The sequence below is a fragment of the Musca domestica genome, unplaced genomic scaffold, assembly GCF_030504385.1.
Source record: "Musca domestica strain aabys unplaced genomic scaffold, Musca_domestica.polishedcontigs.V.1.1 61, whole genome shotgun sequence".
Lineage (NCBI taxonomy): Eukaryota > Metazoa > Arthropoda > Insecta > Diptera > Muscidae > Musca > Musca domestica.
In genome coordinates, this window is record NW_026712367.1 from 1,823,259 (window position 1) to 1,841,966 (window position 18,708).

Genomic DNA, 18,708 nt, shown 5'->3' on the forward strand with positions numbered 1-18,708 from the left:
GATGGTTTCTTTTGCCGAACAATGCAGGGCCATTACTGCTGGTCAAGGTATTTACTATTCGTATGTGGGTGTAACACTTTCACTGGAGAGAATGGAGAGAGTGGAAGCAGCCCTGGAAAAATGTGAATACCATTGATTTTTGGAGATTTCAAAAAAAGATCTCATTGAAATAATGGAAATATTCCGGTCCGGACGAAATCAGATATTAATTTCGCGTTTTATGAGGTTCTTGGATATTCAAAATTTTGACCCTATGAGAGGGAGGTACTTGGTTGAGTGGACCCATACATTCCACCTTCACAGCATATCTTGTGTTAGTAGAAATAATGGGATGTGTGAAATATAAAAAGAGTCTGATGCTCATTTCGGATTTTATAAACATTGACCCTTTGTGGGGGAGTTACCAGAAGAAATGGACCGATCTCTACCATCTTTATAACAGATCTAGTCTTGATGGATATATTGAGATATACCAGGTCTGAATGGAATCGAATTTTAATTTCGGGTTTTTTGAGCTTCATGGATATTCAAAATTTTGACCCTTTGGGGGGAGGTACCAGAAGGAGTGGGACGATATATTCTATCTTCACAGCATATCTTGTGTAAGTAGAAATAATGGGATGTGTGAAATATAAAGAGAACCTGATGCTTATTTCGGATTTTATAATCGTTTTGGCTATTCAAAATTTGGATCCTTTGTGGGGGAGGTATCACAAGGAATGGTCCGATCAGTACCATCTTTATAAAAGATGTTGTGTTGATGGAAATATTGAGATGTGCCAACTCTGAATGGAATCTGATGTTAATTTCGCGTTTTATGAGCTTCATGGATATTCAAATTTTTGATCCTTTGTGGGGGAGATACCTGAAGGAGTGGACCGATATATCCCATCTTCACAGCATATCTTGTGTAAGTAGAAATAATGGGATGTGTGAAATATAAAGAGTACCTGATGCAAATTTCGGATTTTATAAACATTGACCCTTTGTGGGAGAGTTACCAGAAGAAATGGACCGATCTCTACCATCTTTATGACAGATCTAGTGTTGATGGATATACTGAAATATACCAGATCTGAATGGAATCGGATGTTTATTTCGCGTTTTATGAGCTTACCGGATATTCCAAATGTTGACCTTTTGTGGGGGAGGTACCAGAAGGAGAGGACCGATATTGCTCATCTCCGAACTCGATCTAAGTTTGATAATAATATTACGATGTCCCAAATTTGGACCAAATCGAATACTCCCTTCGAAAGTTATCGTGTGTTCCAGCCAACCAGGCCTGAAACGGATTTGGTACAAAGAGACCTAGAGTCTAAAACCAATGTTTCGACGAGGACTCCCTACTAAGTTTATATTGGGAATTTATGTGAAGTAGATCATACCAATTATGAACCTTATTTGAGTGCGTATCGTGGCTCAGAGTAGCCACAATTTGGGAATTTGAGATAAAAAAAAGTTGCAACAAAGTCAAACGCCATAATTTTTACATCTTTTTTTTAAATTTTATTGAATGAAAGGAAAAAATGTCGGAAATATCATACAATTTTCGAATAAGTTTAGATTTTTTCGAATTGGTCACCTTTGGCACGAATTATGGCCTTCAAACGGCTAATGAAACCGTCACACGTTGCCCGAATGTTTTGCTCTGGGGTATTTTGACCCATTCCCGGCGAAGGGCTTGCTTGAGGTGATCGATACTTTGGTATTTTTTAGTGCCAACCTTGCTTTCCTTGCCTACTCTAGACACAGAAGTCCAACCTAGATTGGTATCCGGAGATTTTGGTGGCCATTATGCGCTGGAAATGAAGCGAGGTACCTCATTTTGTAACCATTCTTGGGTGTCGCGTGCTGAGTGCGTTTGGGGCTGAGTCCTGTTGCAATGTCCAAGGTCTGCGGCCAAAATGTTTGCGTGCCCAGGGCTTTAACATACCCTCCAGAATATTTTCGCGATAATATTCGGCATTTATTCTGATGGCACGGTCGATTAATACGAGCGGAGAGCGGCCATCGGCTGTTATGGCGGTCCACACCATCACCATGGCTGGCGCTTGAGTTCTGGTGGTCTACCGAAGGTGCACATTTTCAGCTGACCTCTTTGGCAAGTAAACACGATCATTTTTTGTTTGTTTACAAACTGCTGGACAACGAATGTTTCTCATCGGAGAAAACCAAATTCGACAGTTCACCACTTTCAGCCAAGCGAAGCAACTCTTTAGCTCTTTTGAGTCTTTTTTCTTTCCGTTGAGGTGTAAGTTCTTGCACTTTTTGGAATTATGGAATTTCAATGGCTTTACCCCGAGCTCATTTTTTCAATATTTGCCGAATGGAATATTGCGAATCAGCTCACGAGCCATTTTTCGGCCACTGCGACGCGGGTTTCGATCAAGTCGCTTCTTTACTTTTTGAATCATTTCTGCTGATGTTGCTGTTCCACTTCCGTCCAATTCCTTGATACCAGTATCACGGTAACGAGCGATGGTACGAGACACAAAAGATTTATCCACATTTAAATGCTGGAGTGATCTAACGATAGCCACTTGTGGTTTTCCAGCCGAATAGAAAGAAATCAGACTATCACGCTTGAATTCCATCACTGATAACTTTTTTCCAGGAGAATTCTCACCAAAATGCTTTTGTACGCTTGTAAACAATATAATGAGCTGTCACTGGAATAATTTTAACAGCTGTCGGACGAGTTGCTTAGAAATGACATCAGTCTGAAGTTGGTTGCTGTTTTCCATATCACCCTTGATATGGGAGCAATATCCAAATCTGACCTGATCTCGATACGATTTGACAAAAGTATATCTGGGCTATATCTGATATCTGTTACCAACTCCCAATCGGATGAAACATATATATGGGAGCTATAGATATATCTGAACCAACTTTCACCAAATTTGAAGTACTTGCTTCTAGACTGAATTCGCCCGAATATGCCAAAATTCAGGTCATTTGAACTGATATTGGCAATTTGGTGCACAATTAAGCAAAAATCGGTTGAAGATATGTATGGGAGCTATATCCAAATCTGATCTGATCTCGATAAAATTTGACAGAAGTAATTTTGGGCTATATCTGATATCTAGTACCAAAGACCATTTTTGTGGAGTGAATATTACGAATGTGAGGTACTTAAACATCAAATCGGATGAAATATATATATGGGAGCTATAGCTATGTCTGAATCGATTTTCATCAATAATTGCAGGACTTGTTTCTAGAATGAATTCAGTCGGAATTGCAAAAATTCAGATCATTTGGACTGATATTGGCTATTTGGTGCACAATTAAGCTGAAATCGGTTGGGGATATATATATGGGAGCTATATCCAAATCTGAACCGATCTTGACAAAATTTGATACACTTATTTCAGACCTGTATCTGATATCTGGTACCAAATATCATTGTTGCGCAATGCATATTACGAATGTGAGGGACTTAAAACCCCAAATTGGATGAAACATATATATGGGAGCTATAGGTATGTCTGAACCGATTTTCACCAAATTTGATGTACTTGTTTCTAGACTGAATTCGGTCGAATGTGCCAAGATTCAGTTCATTTAGGCTGACATTAGTCATTTGGTGCACAATTAACCCGAAATCGGTTGAAGGTATGTATGGGAGCTATATCTACATTTGAACCGATTCTCACCAATTTCAATAGGGTTCGTCCTTGGGCCAAACAAATATTGTATGCAAAATTTCATCTCAATCGGATAATAAATGCGACCTGCATTTTGTTCACAGAAGTACATGGTCAAGCGGACGGACAGACGGACTAACATGTATAGATCGACTCAGAAAGTGATTCTATGAAGATCCTCAAAAGTAACTATGTTACAAACAAATGCACAAATACATAATACCCTTACCGCTATGCGGTGTAGGGTATAAATATTCGAAAATATTTCTTAATTTTTATTTTTAACCATTTTTCCTTGGATTTTTTCAATTTAACACCTGAAAGCTAAATAAAATTTCGTTTTAGGCGTAAGGTGCTAAGAGAAGAAATATTCTACACAATACTTCACTATAAATCTCAGAATATACCTTATATCTAGGTATCATAGTTCTGGTACTGCAGTCCATGGGCCATGGCCATATTTTTGTAGTTTTTAAAAACAACTTCTTTTGGGCCCCTTAAGAAACGGGGATATTTGTTTTTAAATATTTATAAGGCTCCTTTATTCGTGTGGATCTTCTAAGAGTATTTCTGTAGCCCGTTTTTTTGGAATATAACCTTCATTCATTTATAACCATTTTTCTCGGCAATTCTTTTTGTTTTGCCTTTCTTCTGTCTCTTTCAATTAATGCAATAAAAATATTTATTTATTTATTTGTGTCTTTTATTTATTTATTTTTTTGATTACTCAGAATTGTTTGCTAGCCCCTCCCTCCGCCATACTATATCTTCCCCCTATTTCCTATTTGCTGTCACAAGACCTAACCACAAAAAAAACGGATAATAATGATTTCTTTAGCGATAAAAAAATTAATCAATTAAATCATTTTTCTTTTTTTATAATAAACCAGAAGCAGTTATCAGATCGATCGATAAATAATTGATAAACCTATTTAACAGAATTATGGGTACAACATTGTCAGGCGGTCTTCATTCTGTTTTTATACCCTCCACCATAGTATGGAGGGTATATTAAGTTTGTCATTCCGTTAATAACACCTCGAAATATACATTTTAGGTCCCACAAAGTATATATATTGTTGATCAGCATAAAATTCTATGTCGATATGTCCGACCGTCTGTCCGTCTATGAAAATCACTCCATCTTCCGAACAAAATGAAGTAGGTTGATAAAATTTTACTCAAATGTGTATTATGTCTGCAGGACTTTTGGTATTGAAAATGGGCCATGTAGGTCTACGTCTTCATATAGCCCCCATATAACGGTACCTCCCGATATGCGGTATTTTGATGATTTTAGCGCTATTGACATTTGAAGTTCGTAATAGATACTACAGTATAAAACAGAAAATGGGCCATGTAGGTCCAAAATGGGCCATGTAGGTCCACGCCCCCATATAACTGTACGGTACGGTTCGATGATTTTAGCGACATTATTTACCGGAATTGTTTCAAATTTGTTATTTGAAGTCCATTATGGATACTACAGCCTAAAATTGTCTGTACAGGTCCACGTCTTCGTATAGCCCCCATACAACGGTACCTGCCGATATTCGGTTTTTTAATGATTTTATGGATATTTTTTCACCAGAATTGTTTCAAATTTGGTATTTGCAGTTCGTAATGGATACTACATCCTATGACAGAAAATTGTCTGTGCAGGTCCACGTCTTCGTATAGCCCCCATATAACGGTACCCCCCGATATTCGGTATTTTGATGATTTTAGCGACATTTGTTACCGGAACTATTTCAAATTTGGTATTTGAGTTTCGTAATGAATACTACAGCCTAAGACAGAAAATGAGCCATGTAGGTCCACGTCTTCGTATAGCCCCCATATAACGGTACCTCCCGATATTCGGTTTTTTAATGATTTTATGGATATTTTTTTACCAGAATTGTTTCAAATTTGGTATTTGCAGTTCGTAATGGATACTACATCCTATGACAGAAAATTGTCTGTGCAGGTCCACGTCTTCGTATAGCCCCCATATAACGGTATCCCCCGATATTCGGTATTTTGATGATTCTAGCGACATTATTTACCGGAATTGTTTCATATTTCGCATTTGAAGTTCGTAATGGATACTACATCCTATGACAGAAAATTGTCTGTGCAGGTCCACGTCTTCGTATAGCCCCCATATAACGGTACCCCCCGATATTCGGTATTTTGATGATTCTAGCGACATTATTTACCGGAATTGTTTCATATTTCGCATTTGAAGTTCGTAATGGATACTACAGCCTATGCCAGAAAATTGTCTGTGCAGGTCCACGTTTTATAACCACCATGGTACCTCCCTATATTCGGTATTTTGATGATTTTAGCTACATTATAAAAATATTTTTTTTTTTTTAAATTTCGCATTTGAATATTGTAATAGCTTGTGGCAAAAGTGGCCTATGCAGGTCCACGTCGTCGTATAGACCCTAATATACGGCTACATTCGGTATTTTTAAGATTTTAACAGAATTTTTAACGGATTTTATTTTTTTGAAAATTGCCAAATTTGTACCAAACGGTGGAGGGTATTCAAAGTTCGGCCCGGCCGAACTTATAGTTTTATTACTTGTTTTTTTTTTTTTTATTTGTTGACTCAGTAGTCTCTGTAATCAGTTATTAACACCCAATAATGACAGAAGCAAACGACAAAGGCAATTTACACTGCCCGAAATTTTAATACGGTAGTCTTCATTGTATTAATAGCTTGGTGGCCAGAGAGGTGGGACCTTCTTGTTTTTTGTGTTTTTAATAAATTGAAAATATCGTATTTGATCCGTCTTGAATAAGAAAATTCCACAAGTGCTGAAAACCACTATCCATTCTACGTCCATTCATCCATGGGGAGAGCTATGTTTTGTTGATTAGGACAACAATGATGACGACCACAATGACCAAAATGTTGATTTTAAGAAACTGCGTCAATTCTTTCAATTTCACATAATTTCGAATACAAATTTTCCAAATTAGATGTCAGTGGTTGTGTGTGAATTCCCACCATGCTGTCTTAAGTGAAGGGGGGGGGGAGGAAGGAAATACTACGATGGGGGCTAGCAATAATAAACAATTCTAAGTAAACAAAAAAAATAATGCAAATAAATTGCATTTATTTTATTGTATCTATTGAAAAAAGAAAAAAAAAAACATAAACTGTAAACAATTGCTGGGAAATTGTTATAAATTAATGAAGGTTATTCAAAGTGTTGACACCTTTGTAGGGGGGTATCAGAAGCAGAGGTCCAATACATTCCATCTTTACACCAAATCTTCTATTGAAAGACATATTGTGATATGCGAATTCGGAAAGTAATCTGATACTCAGTTCGGATTTTATGGGCATTTTGGTTATTCAAAAATTTGCTGTCTTTGTGGGGGAGGTACCAGAAGCAGTGGGCCGATGTACTCCATCTTCACACCAAATCTTGTTTTAATAGAAACATTAAAATATGGCGAGTTTGAAAGTGATCCGAAGCTCATTTCGCGTTTTATGAGCATTTTGGTTATTCAAAGGGAGGTACGAGAAGCAGTGGGCCGATATCTATCATCTTCACACCAGATATAGTGTTGATATAAATATTGCGATATTCCAGGTTGGAAAGTAATCTGATACTCATTTAATATTTTATGAGAGTTTTGGGTTATTCAAAATTTGGATCTCTTTATGGGGGAGGTACCAGAGGGATTGGTCCGACATATTCAATCTTTATACCAAATCTTGTGTTGATAGAAATATTAGGATATGCCGAGTTTGAAAGTAATCTGATACTTATTAAGCATTTTATAGGCATTTTAGTTATTCAAAATTTGGATCTCTTTATGGGAGAGGTACCAGAGGGAGTGGTCCGACATATTCCATCTTAAAAACTGATATCTTGTTGATATAAATATTGCGATATTCCAGGTTGGAAAGTAATCGGATGCTCATTTCGCGTATGTTGAACATTTTGGTTATTTAAAATTTTGATGTCTTTGTGGGGGAGATACCAGAAGGAATGATCCGATATCTATCACCTTCACACCAAATCTTGTATTGATAGAAATATTGAGATGTGCAAAATATGAAAAGAATCGGACTCCTATTTCCTATTTTATAAGAGTTGTGATTATTAAAAAATTCGACCCGTTGTGGGGAAGGTACCAGAAGAAGTGGTCCCATATATTCCATCTTCACTCCAGATCTTGCCTTGATAGAAATATTGGGATGTGCAAAATTTAAAGAAAATCTGACTTTTATTTCATATTTTATAATAAGTTGTAATTATTTAAAATATTGGCCTTAGTGGGGGAGGTACTTGATGGGGTCTACCGATATTGCTCATCTTCGAACTCGATCTAAATTTGATAATAATATCACGCTCTACAAAGTTTGGATCACATTGGATACTATCTTCTAGAGTTATTGTGCGCACTCCTAGATCAAATGTCCTGAAACAAATTTGGTCCAAAGCGACCGAGGATCTAAAACCGTGAAAAAAATATTTTTTTTAAATTCACGTCTACATGGATGCTCTGAAAAAAATATATATTTTTTTTAAATCCACATTTACTATGAAGCCTAAAAAAATATTTAATAAAATGTAAAAAAATAAGAATTCAAGTTACTTGGAGGCTTTGAAAAAAGAAATTATAAAAAATACATTTATTAAGAAGTTTTAAAAAATTAAAAAATAGTTTTTAAAAAATACGCATTGAAAAATAAAAACCCCACATATATTATTTTTTAAAAAAATCCACGATTACTAGGACGCCTTGAAAAAATATTTTATATTTATATATTAATAGGAATCCTTACATTTTTTAAATCCACGTTTAATGGGTCGCCTTGAAAAAATATTTTTAAAAAAATTCAAGTTTACTTGGATGCTTTGAAAATATTTAAAAAAACACGTTTACACGTTTAAAAATATTAAAAAAACACATTTACACGTTTAAAAAATATTTTTTTTTAAATCCAAGTTTATTTGGACGCTTTGAAAAAAAAATATTTTTAACGAATCCACGTTTACTAGAATGCCTCGAAAATATTTTTAAAAAATCAACGTTTATTTGGACACATTGAAAAAAAATATTTTTAACAAATCCACGTTTACTAAGACACTTTGAAATATATTTTTTTATAAAAAAACACGTTTAAGAAGCTTTGAAAAAATATTTTTAAAAAATCCACGTTTACTAAGACGCTTTGGAAAAATATTTTTAAAAAATCCACGCGTGACAAGACGCCATGAAAAAATATTTTTAAATAGTTCACTTTTACTAAGAATCCTTGAAAAAATATTTTTTTTTAAATCCACGTTTACTTGGACGCCTGTAAAAATATTTTTAAAAAGTCTACATTTATTAGTATGCCTTGAAAAAATATTTTTTTTAAGTCCACGTTTACTGGGACGCCCTGAATTTTTTTTTTTTAAATCCGTATTTAAAAGAAATCCTTGAAAAAAATATATTTATTGTATTTAAAAGAAATCCTTGAACAAAATATTTAAAAAATTAAAAATATTTAAATAATACATGTTAACTAGGATGCTTTGAAAAAATATTTTTTTAAAAATCGACATTTAATAGGAATCATTGGAAAAATTTTTTTTTAAAAAATCGACATTTAATAGGAATCCTTGAAAAATATTTTTTAAAAAATCGACATTTAATAGGAATCCTTGAAAAATATTTGTTAAAAAATCGACATTTAATAGGAATCCTTGAAAAATATTTGTTAAAAAATCAACGTTTACTTGGACACTTTGAAAAAAATATTTTTAGAAAATCCACGTTTACTAGAATGCCTCGAAAATATTTTTAGAAAATCCACGTTTACTAGAATGCCTCGAAAATATTTTTAGAAAATCCACGTTTACTACAATGCCTCGAAAATATTTTTAAAAAATCCACGTTTACTAGAATGCCTCGAAAATATTTTTATCAAATCCACGTTTACTAAGACGCTTTGAAATATATTTTTTACAATCTACACGTTTAATAGGAAGCCTTAAAAATATTTTTAAAACATCCAGATTTACTGGTACGCTCTGAAAAATTATTTTTAAAAAATCCACGCTTACTAAGACGCCATGAAAAAATATTTTTAAATAGTTCACGCTTACTAGGAAGCCTTGATAAATATTTTTTTAAAAAATCCACGTTTACTGGTGGGTTTTGAAATATATTTTTTAAAAAATCTACACTTACTTGGACGCCGTGAAGAATATTGTTTAAAAATCCACATTGATCCGTTTTGAAAAAAAATATTGTTAAAAAAATCACAGTTAATCGGACGCCTTGAAAAAAATATTTTTTAAAAAATCCATTTTAACTGGGACGCCTTCAAAAATATTTTTAAAAACCCTACATAAATAAGGACGCCTTGAAAAATATTTTTTAAAAAATCCACGTTGACTTGGACGCCTTGAAAAATATTTTGAAAAAGGAGCCTTCAAATAATATATTTCTTAGATTATATTTTTTACATTAATTTTTTTTATTGTCTCCTTTTCAGATTAATAAAAAATGAGACTGGACGCGCTATACTGCGTGTAATATCTGGACCGAGAGCGTTTCGTGTTGTTCTATTTACACGATTAACGCCAATACCATTTGGTATTCAAAATGCTATATTTGGGGTAAGTTTACAACGTTAATAATAAAAAAAAAAACAAGTAAAAAAGCTGTAAGTTCGGCCGACCGAACTTTTAGTAATTTTTTGTGTTGCACAGTGTTATCAAATCGTTTTTCAGTTTACATATTTTTAAATTTTTTTTGTATGTCATTGACGATTTTTAGTTTATTTTGTTTGTTTGGAAATATTTGTATTTTGCAATAGTATGGTATGCATATGCCCACATGTTTCTGTTTTTATTTTTTTATTTGAGGCATTTTTTTTTGATATCCATCTGTACCAAAAAGAAACCATAAACAAAGTCAAACCAAAAATAAATTACAATTAAAATTTTTATTGTTTATGATATACCATATACACACATATTCCTATAGCCAAATACATACGTTCGATGTCATTGTTGCGTCTGGACGAATTGTGTGTGATGTGATCATGATGTGTGATTCTGTCTGTGGCCGGTCGGTCGGTCGTCTGGCCAAAAAGCGTCGCAAAAAAGAAAATAGGAGGAAAATAAAATTCCAATACACCAGACTAAGACCTCAATCAAATACATAGTCTATTTATTGTCTTTGTTGCTGCGTGCGCGGACACATGGACTTGTAAGGGTGACCATATAAATAATTTACAGAGAAATCTTTTCGATTTCCAAAATTTAGCTGGAATCGTTTTTCTTTATCTTTTCTATAGAAAAAAAAACAACATTTCTTTGCTCATATGTTATGTGACTTTTGCCAAATTTAGCCATAACATATTTAAAGCATAATTTTAGGCGCTTCCATAGATTCCCCATATAGCTACTTTAATCCTTTCAGTGTTTTTGTCAAATATATTTGACATTTAAAAGTACTCTCTTTCTTTGCCATTTTTTGTTTTTCTTACGAACCGTTAGTTTTTATATTTTTTAATAACAGACACGTTCGCTATTTAAAAATATTGCAGTTATATTCTATTAGTTTCGTTTTCGAATTTCTGAGCACATTTTAGTAAATTAGTACGGAATTTCAGATTTTTATCTCGACAAAAATTTTCATTGACACTGAAAGGGTTAACAGCGAAAAGTCCGGCTTAAAACTTTAGATTCGTCCCAAACGTTCAAGTTAGACCTTGTTAGTACTTAAAATTCACAATTTCTTCAGGTTGACAACATTTTGTTTTTACTCGAATCTTTATACCTAGTTCTAAATTTTCAGAATTTCATTGTTTTATGTACACATGGTAAGATGAAAAAACTGCAACCAACTTCAGACTGCTGTCATTTCTAAGCCACTCGTCCGACAGCTGTTAAAATTATTCCAGTGACAGCTCATTATATTGTTTACAAGCATACAAAAGAATTTTGGTGAGAATTTTCCAGAAAAAAAAGTTTATCGTGACGGAATCCAAGCGTGATAGTGTGATTTCTTTATATTTGGCTGGAAAGCCTCAAGTGGCTATCGTTAGAGTACTCCAGCATTTAAATTTGAATAAATCTTTTGTGTCTCCTACCATCGCTCGTTACCGTTATACTGGTAGCGTAGCCCGACGACGTCAAGGAAGTGGACGTAAGAAAACAGCAACATCAGCAGAAATGGTTCGAAAAGAAAAAAGAAGCAGCGACTTGATCGAAACCCGCGTCGCAGTGGCCGTTTGTTCTTAACATATCGCAATGTTTCATTCGGCAAATATTGAAAAATGAGCTCGGGGTGAAGCCATTGAAATTCCAAAAAGTGCAAGAACTTACACCGCAACATAGAGAAAATAGACTCAAAAGAGCTAAAGGGTTGCTTCGCTTGGCTGAAAGTGGTGAACTGCCGAATTTGGTTTGGTGGTCTTCTGTGAGAAAACATTCGTTGTGCAGCAGTTTGTAAACAAACAAAATGAAACTTGCCAAAGAGGTCAGCTGAAAATGTGCACCTTCGGTAGACCACCAGAACTCAAGCGCTGGCCATGGTGATGGTGAGAGCCGCCATAACAGCCGATGGTCGCTTTCGGCTGGTATTAATCAACCGTGGCATCAGAATATTATCGCGAAAATATTCTAGTAAAGCCTTGGGCACGCAAACATTTTGGCTGCAGACCTTGGACATTCCAACGGGACTCAGCACGCGATAACCAAGAATGCTTACAAAATGAGGTTCCTCGCTTCATTTCCAGCGCACGATGGTCACCAAAATCTCCTGATACCAACCCGTTAGACTATTGGGTCTGGAGTATTTTGGAAAGCTAGGTTGGGACTAGAAAAATACCAAGGTGTTGATCACCTCAAGCAAGCACTTCGCCGGGAATAAATGACGAATATTATTGCGAAAATATTCTGGAGGGTGTATTAAAGCCTTGGGCACGCAAAAATTTTGGCCGCAGACCTTGGATATTCCAACAGGACTTAGCACGGGCCACCCAAGAATGGTTACAAAATTAGGTTACTCGCTTCATTTCCAGCGCACGATGGTCACCAAAATCTCCGGATACCACTCCGTTGGACTATTGGGTCTGGAGTATTTTGGAAAGCAAGGTTGGGACTAGAAAAATACCAAGGTGTTGATCACCTCAAGCAAGCACTTCGCCGGAAATAAATGTCGAATATTATCGCGAAAATATTCTGGAGGGTGTATTAAAGCCTTGGGCACACAAACATTTTGGCCGCAGACCTTGGATATTCCAACAGGACTTAGCACGGGCCACCCAAGAATGGTTACAAAATTAGGTTCCTCGCTTCATTTCCAGCGCACAATGGCCACCAAAATCTCCGGATACCAACCCGTTAGACTATTGGGTCTAGAGTATTTGGGAAAGCAAGGTTGGCACTAAAAAATACCAAAGTGTCGATCACCTCAAGCAAGTGTTTCGCCGGGAATGGACCAAAATACGGCAGAGCAACATTCGTGCAGCGTGAGACGGTTTCATCGGCCACTTGAAAGCCATAATTCGTGCCAAAGTTGACCAATTCGAACAAATCTAAACTTTTTCAAAAATTTGATGCTATTTCCGACATTTTTAGCTTTCATTCAATAAAATTTAGGAAAAAAAATGTAAAAATTATGGCGTTTGATTTTGTTGCAGTTTTTTTATCTCAACCTGTAATTAGAGGAATTATCGCTCGAGAAACATGCTTTCCGTTGAATAGAATTTCGCGCCGATTTTCAGTTCAATATATAGGAGATAAGCAAAGTAATTCTATAGGTGGTGAGAGGCGACAGAGTGTTTCTCACTTGTGTGGTCATCTTTTTAGTGGGATTCATTGTTCTGAAAATTTCTATACATTCCTCTTTTCATTTCAAACTCCAATAGATCTGGTACAAAATATGTTTTTTATTTACCCAACTAATTGACATGGAAACATTTCAGATGAGTTACTCTCCACTAACTTCTCACAAATGTGAACAAACGATAATTTATTTTTTCAGATATTTACAAAGTCAATTTTTGTTACGCCTCAAAATGTGATAAAATATGTAACAACAAAAGCAAAAGCTCAGCTGCTAATTATTTCCAACAAGTTTGTTGAAATCCGAGCCTACTGTAAATGAGATTAATATAAATTTATTTTTTTTTTTCAAATCTGAACTTATTGGATTTTGCAAAACAAGTACCCCTTGAACAATGTTTTCCGTTGTTGAAAGGAAATATCTAGCGACTGGCATGAAATTCCGCAAATTGTAAATAACAAGCAACCAAATCAAATATTAATTAAATTTGCATTTCAAAAATATTTAGTTACACTTATCAATGTGTAGAATGAAGGGGGGAGGGGGGCTTTGTGAGGCCTCGGAATATTTTATACCCTCAGCCATATGGCTAGAGAGGGTATATATCATTTGATACGACCAAAACGTGCGCACTCATCGAAATAACTGGTTATAGACCCTAGAGTTATGTTTTATGATTTAGTAATAAAACACATTAAGTTGTATTTTAATATTTTATTAAAAATGTATTATTTCGGCTAAAGACTTAATATTTAACCGATAAATAATTATACAACTTTCCAATTTGAGATCTCTTTAAGAACTGAACTTTAAACAAACTACATTGTATTACAAAGGTAAATATTCTACAATTGAACTTGATGAGCATGAAAATATGTTATTTATAATAATTTAGGAGTTAATGAGGAGTTGGAGAACACGTCTGCTTAAGAGCAAGAGAGAGAGAGAGAGAGTGGGAATATAACAGTAAGTTTCTCGGAGAGGAATTGTGAATTAAAGAAGTTGGATTAAATCAGAGATGTCTAGTAAGTTTTAATAGTGTAAGTAAGGAATAGTGAGTTAGTTACAGTAGAGGCAATATAATATGACTCTAGGTCTCTTTGGACCAAATCCGTTTCAGAACCTTTGGAGTCGATCTAGCGTTTTCCGTCCGTTTATCTGTCTGTCTGGCTGGTGCGCATGATAACTCTCAACGGGAGTATTCAACTTAGTCCAAATTTGGTACACTGTAATATTATTATCAAACTTAAATCGAATTCGGAGATGGGCACTATCGGTCCTCTCCTTCTGGTACCTCCCCACAAAAGATCGGAATTTTCAAAAAAAATATTTTACTGCACAGAAAGAGAAACGATTATCCGATTTTGCTCCTACTTGGCAAATCCTAATATTTACATCAGTTCTAGGTCAGGTGCGAAAATGGACAATTTCGGTCCACTCCATCGAGTACCTCCCCCACAATGGGTCAAACTTTTGAATAATAACAACTCCTATTAAATGTGATGTAAGAGTCCGATTGGCTTCAAATTTCACACATCCTAATATTTTTATCAATCCAAGGTCTGATGTTAAGATGGAATATAGCGGTCCACTTCTTCTGATACCTCGCCCACAAAAGGTCGAAATTTTCAAAAAAAAAAAAATATTTTACTTCACAGAAAGAGAAAGGATTATCCGATTTTGCTCCTACTTTGCAAATCCCAATATTTGCTCCAAAGCTAGTTCAGGTGCGAAAATGGACAATGACGGTCCATTCCATCGAGTACCTCCCCCAAAAAGGGTCAAAGTTTTACAACTCCTATAAGATGTGATGTAAAAGTCCGAGGTCTGGTGTTAAGATGGAGTGTATTGGTCCATTCCTACTGGTACCTCCCCCACAAAAGGTCGAAATTTTCAAAAATATATTTTCTGCACAGAAAGAGAATAAACTATCCGATTTTGCTCCAACTTTGCAAATCTTAATATTTGCGCCAAAGCTAGTTCAGGTGCGAAAATGGACAATGTTGGTCCACTCCATCAAGTACCTCCCCCACAAAGGGTCAAAATTTTGAATAATTGCAACTCCTATAAAATGTGATGTAAGAATCCGATTGTCTTCAAATTTTACACATCCCAATATTTTAATAAACTCGAGTGCTGGTGCTAAGGTGATATATATCGCTCCACTCCATCAAGTACCTCCCTCACAAATGGTAAAAATATTGAATATCCATGAAGCTTATAAAACGCGAAATTAACATCCAATTCCATGCACACTTCTTATTTCACACATCTTATTATTTCTATTAACACTAGATCTGCTGTGGAGATGAAATATATCGCTGCACTTCTTCTAGTACCTAACCCACAAAGGGAAAAAATGTAGAATATCCATGAAGCTCATAAAACGAGAAATTATCTTTCGATTCCATTGCAACTTCATACAGCTCAATTTTTCTATCAACACAAGATCTGCTAAAAAAGATGGTACAGATCAGACCATTCCTTCTGGAATGGGGTCATCCCCTTCTTCAAAGGGTCAAAGTTGTGAATAACAAAAACGGTTATATAATTCGAAATAAGTATCCGATTCCCTTCATATTTCACATATCCTATTATTTCTACTAACACAAGATCTGCTGTGAAGATGGGATATATCGGACTGTTGTGAAGATGATAGATATCCGTCTACACCTCGTGGCACCTCTCCCACAAAGGGTCAATATTTTCAATTCAATTTTCAATATTTTATACCCTACACCACAAAGTGGTCAGGGTATTGTGTCTTTGTGCATTTGTTTGTAACAGGCAAAAGGAAACGAGATAGACCCATAGTTCCTTTTGGTGATCTGCATAGAATCACATTCTGAGTCGATTTATGCATGTCCGTCCGTCTGTCCGTCCGTCTGTCCATGTATTCTTGTGAACAAAATGCAGGTCGCATTTATTGCCCTATCCAGATGAAATTTTGCACAAATCATTTGTTTGGCCCAAGGACGAACCCTATTGAAATTGGAGATAATCGGTCAAAATTTAGATATAGCTCCCATATATATCTTCGTCCGATTTGGCTTTTATTGTGCACCAAACGTTTAATATCAGTCCGAATAGTATGGAATTTTGCACGTACGGTGCAAAATCGAAATCGAAATCGGTTCAGATATAGCTATAGCTCCCATATATATTGTTCATCCGATTTGTTATTTTTGTCCTCCGCATTTATGAAATACAGCTCAGAAATACATTTGCTAAATATTTTTGAGATCGGTTCAGATTTGGATATAGCTCCCATATATAACTTCGTCCGATTTACCTTGGATTGTGCACCAAACGTCTAATATTTGCCCAAATTGGATGAAATTTGGCACTTACAACCGAATTGAGTCTAGAAGCTAGTATGTTAAATGTGGTGAAGATCGGTTCAGATGTAGCTATAGCTCCCATATATACTGTTCATCCGATTTGTCATATTTGTTACCCACAGCCGTAATATGCACTCCGTAACAACGATATTCAGGGAAATATATCAAATACAACTCAGAAATATCTTTGCCAAATTTTATCGAGATCGGTTCCGATTTGGATATAGCTCCCATATATATTTTTATCCGATTTCAAATTAATTGTGCACCAAATGGTCAATACAAGTCCGAATTTAAAAGATACAAATGCTTCGGCATGTTTAGTCCTTTGAACTTTAAATTATAATTATAATCATAGCGTGTATGATTGAATTCTCCCATAAAAACTTTTAATTGTTATGCGTAGCTCTACTAAATTAGCAAAGTGGTGTAGGGTATCATAAAGTCGGCCCTGCACGACTTTAAGAATTTCTTTACTTGTTAATGTTCTGAAAATGTCTATACATTCCGCTTTTTATTTTAAACTCCAATACATCTGGTACAAAATATGTTTTTTATTTACCCAACTAATTGACATGGATACATTTCAGATGAGTTGCTCTCCACTAACTTCTCGCAAATGTGAACAAACGATTATTTATTTTTTCAGATATTTACAAAGTCAATTTTTTTACGCCTCAAAAGATGATAAAATATGTAACAACAAAAGCAAAAGCTCAGCTGCTAATTATTTCCAACAAGTTATTGTAAATGAGATTAATATAAATTTATTTATTTTTTTTTTTTTTAAATCTGAACTTATTGGATTTTGCAATACAACTACCCCTCGAACAATGTTTTCCGTTGTTGAAAGGAAATATTTAGCGACTGGCATGAAATTCCACAAATCGTAAATAACAAGCAGCCAAATCAAATATCAATTAAATTTGCATTTCAAAAATATTTAGTTACACTTATCAATGTGTAAAATAAGGGGGGGGTGGGCTTTGTGAGGCCTCGGAATATTTTATAGCCTCAGCCATATGGCTAGAGAGGGAGGGTATATATCATTTGATACGGCCAAAACGTGCCTCATCGAAATTACGGGTTATAGACCCTAGAGTTATGTTTTATGATTTAGTAATAAAACACATTAAGTTGTATTTTAATATTTTATTAAAAATGTATTATTTCGGCTAAAGACTTAATATTTAACCGATAAATAATTATACAACTTTCCAATTTGAGATCTCTTTAAGAACTGAACTTTAAACAAACTACATTGTATTACAAAGGTAAATATTCTACAATTGAACTTGATGAGCATGAAAATATGTTATTTATAATAATTTGGGAGTTAATGAGGAGTTGGAGAACATGACTGCTTAAGAGCAAGAGGGAGAGAGAGAGAGAGTGGGAATATAACAGTAAGTTTCTCGGAGAGGAATTGTGAATTAAAGAAGTTGGATTAAATCAGAGATGTCTAGTAAGTTTTAATAGTGTAAGTAAGGAATAGTGAGTTAGTTACAGTAGAGGCAATATAATATGACTCTAGGTCTCTTTGGACCAAATCCGTTTCAGAACATTTGGAGTCGATCTAGCGTTGTCCGTCCGTTTATCTGTCTGTCTGGCTGGTGCGCACGATAACTCTCGACGGGAGTATTCAACTTGGTCCAAATTTGGTACAATGTAATATTATTATCAAACTTAGATTGAGTTCGGAGATGGGCACTATCTGCCCTCTCCTTTTGGTAACTACCCCACAAAAGATCGGAATTTTCAAAAAAAGAAAAAAATTTACTGTACAGAAAGAGAAAGGACTATCCGATTTTGCTCCTACTTTTACAAATCCTAATATTTACATCAGTTCTAGGTCAGGTGCGATAATGGACAATGTCGGTCCATTCCATCGAGTACCTCCCCCACAA

General features: G+C 35.1%; 1 protein-coding gene across 2 annotated transcripts in view; it reads left to right on the plus strand.

The window, feature by feature from the left end:
* The window catches only part of LOC101893360 (uncharacterized), a 51,026-nt gene that overhangs the window by 22,251 nt on the left and 10,067 nt on the right, over positions 1-18,708 (plus strand). For both annotated transcript variants that reach the window (XM_059129467.1, XM_005182453.4), the window contains exon 3: positions 10,156-10,279. In XM_059129467.1, coding sequence (XP_058985450.1) covers positions 10,156-10,279 — 124 coding nt within the window. The remainder of the gene's footprint in view (positions 1-10,155; positions 10,280-18,708) is intronic.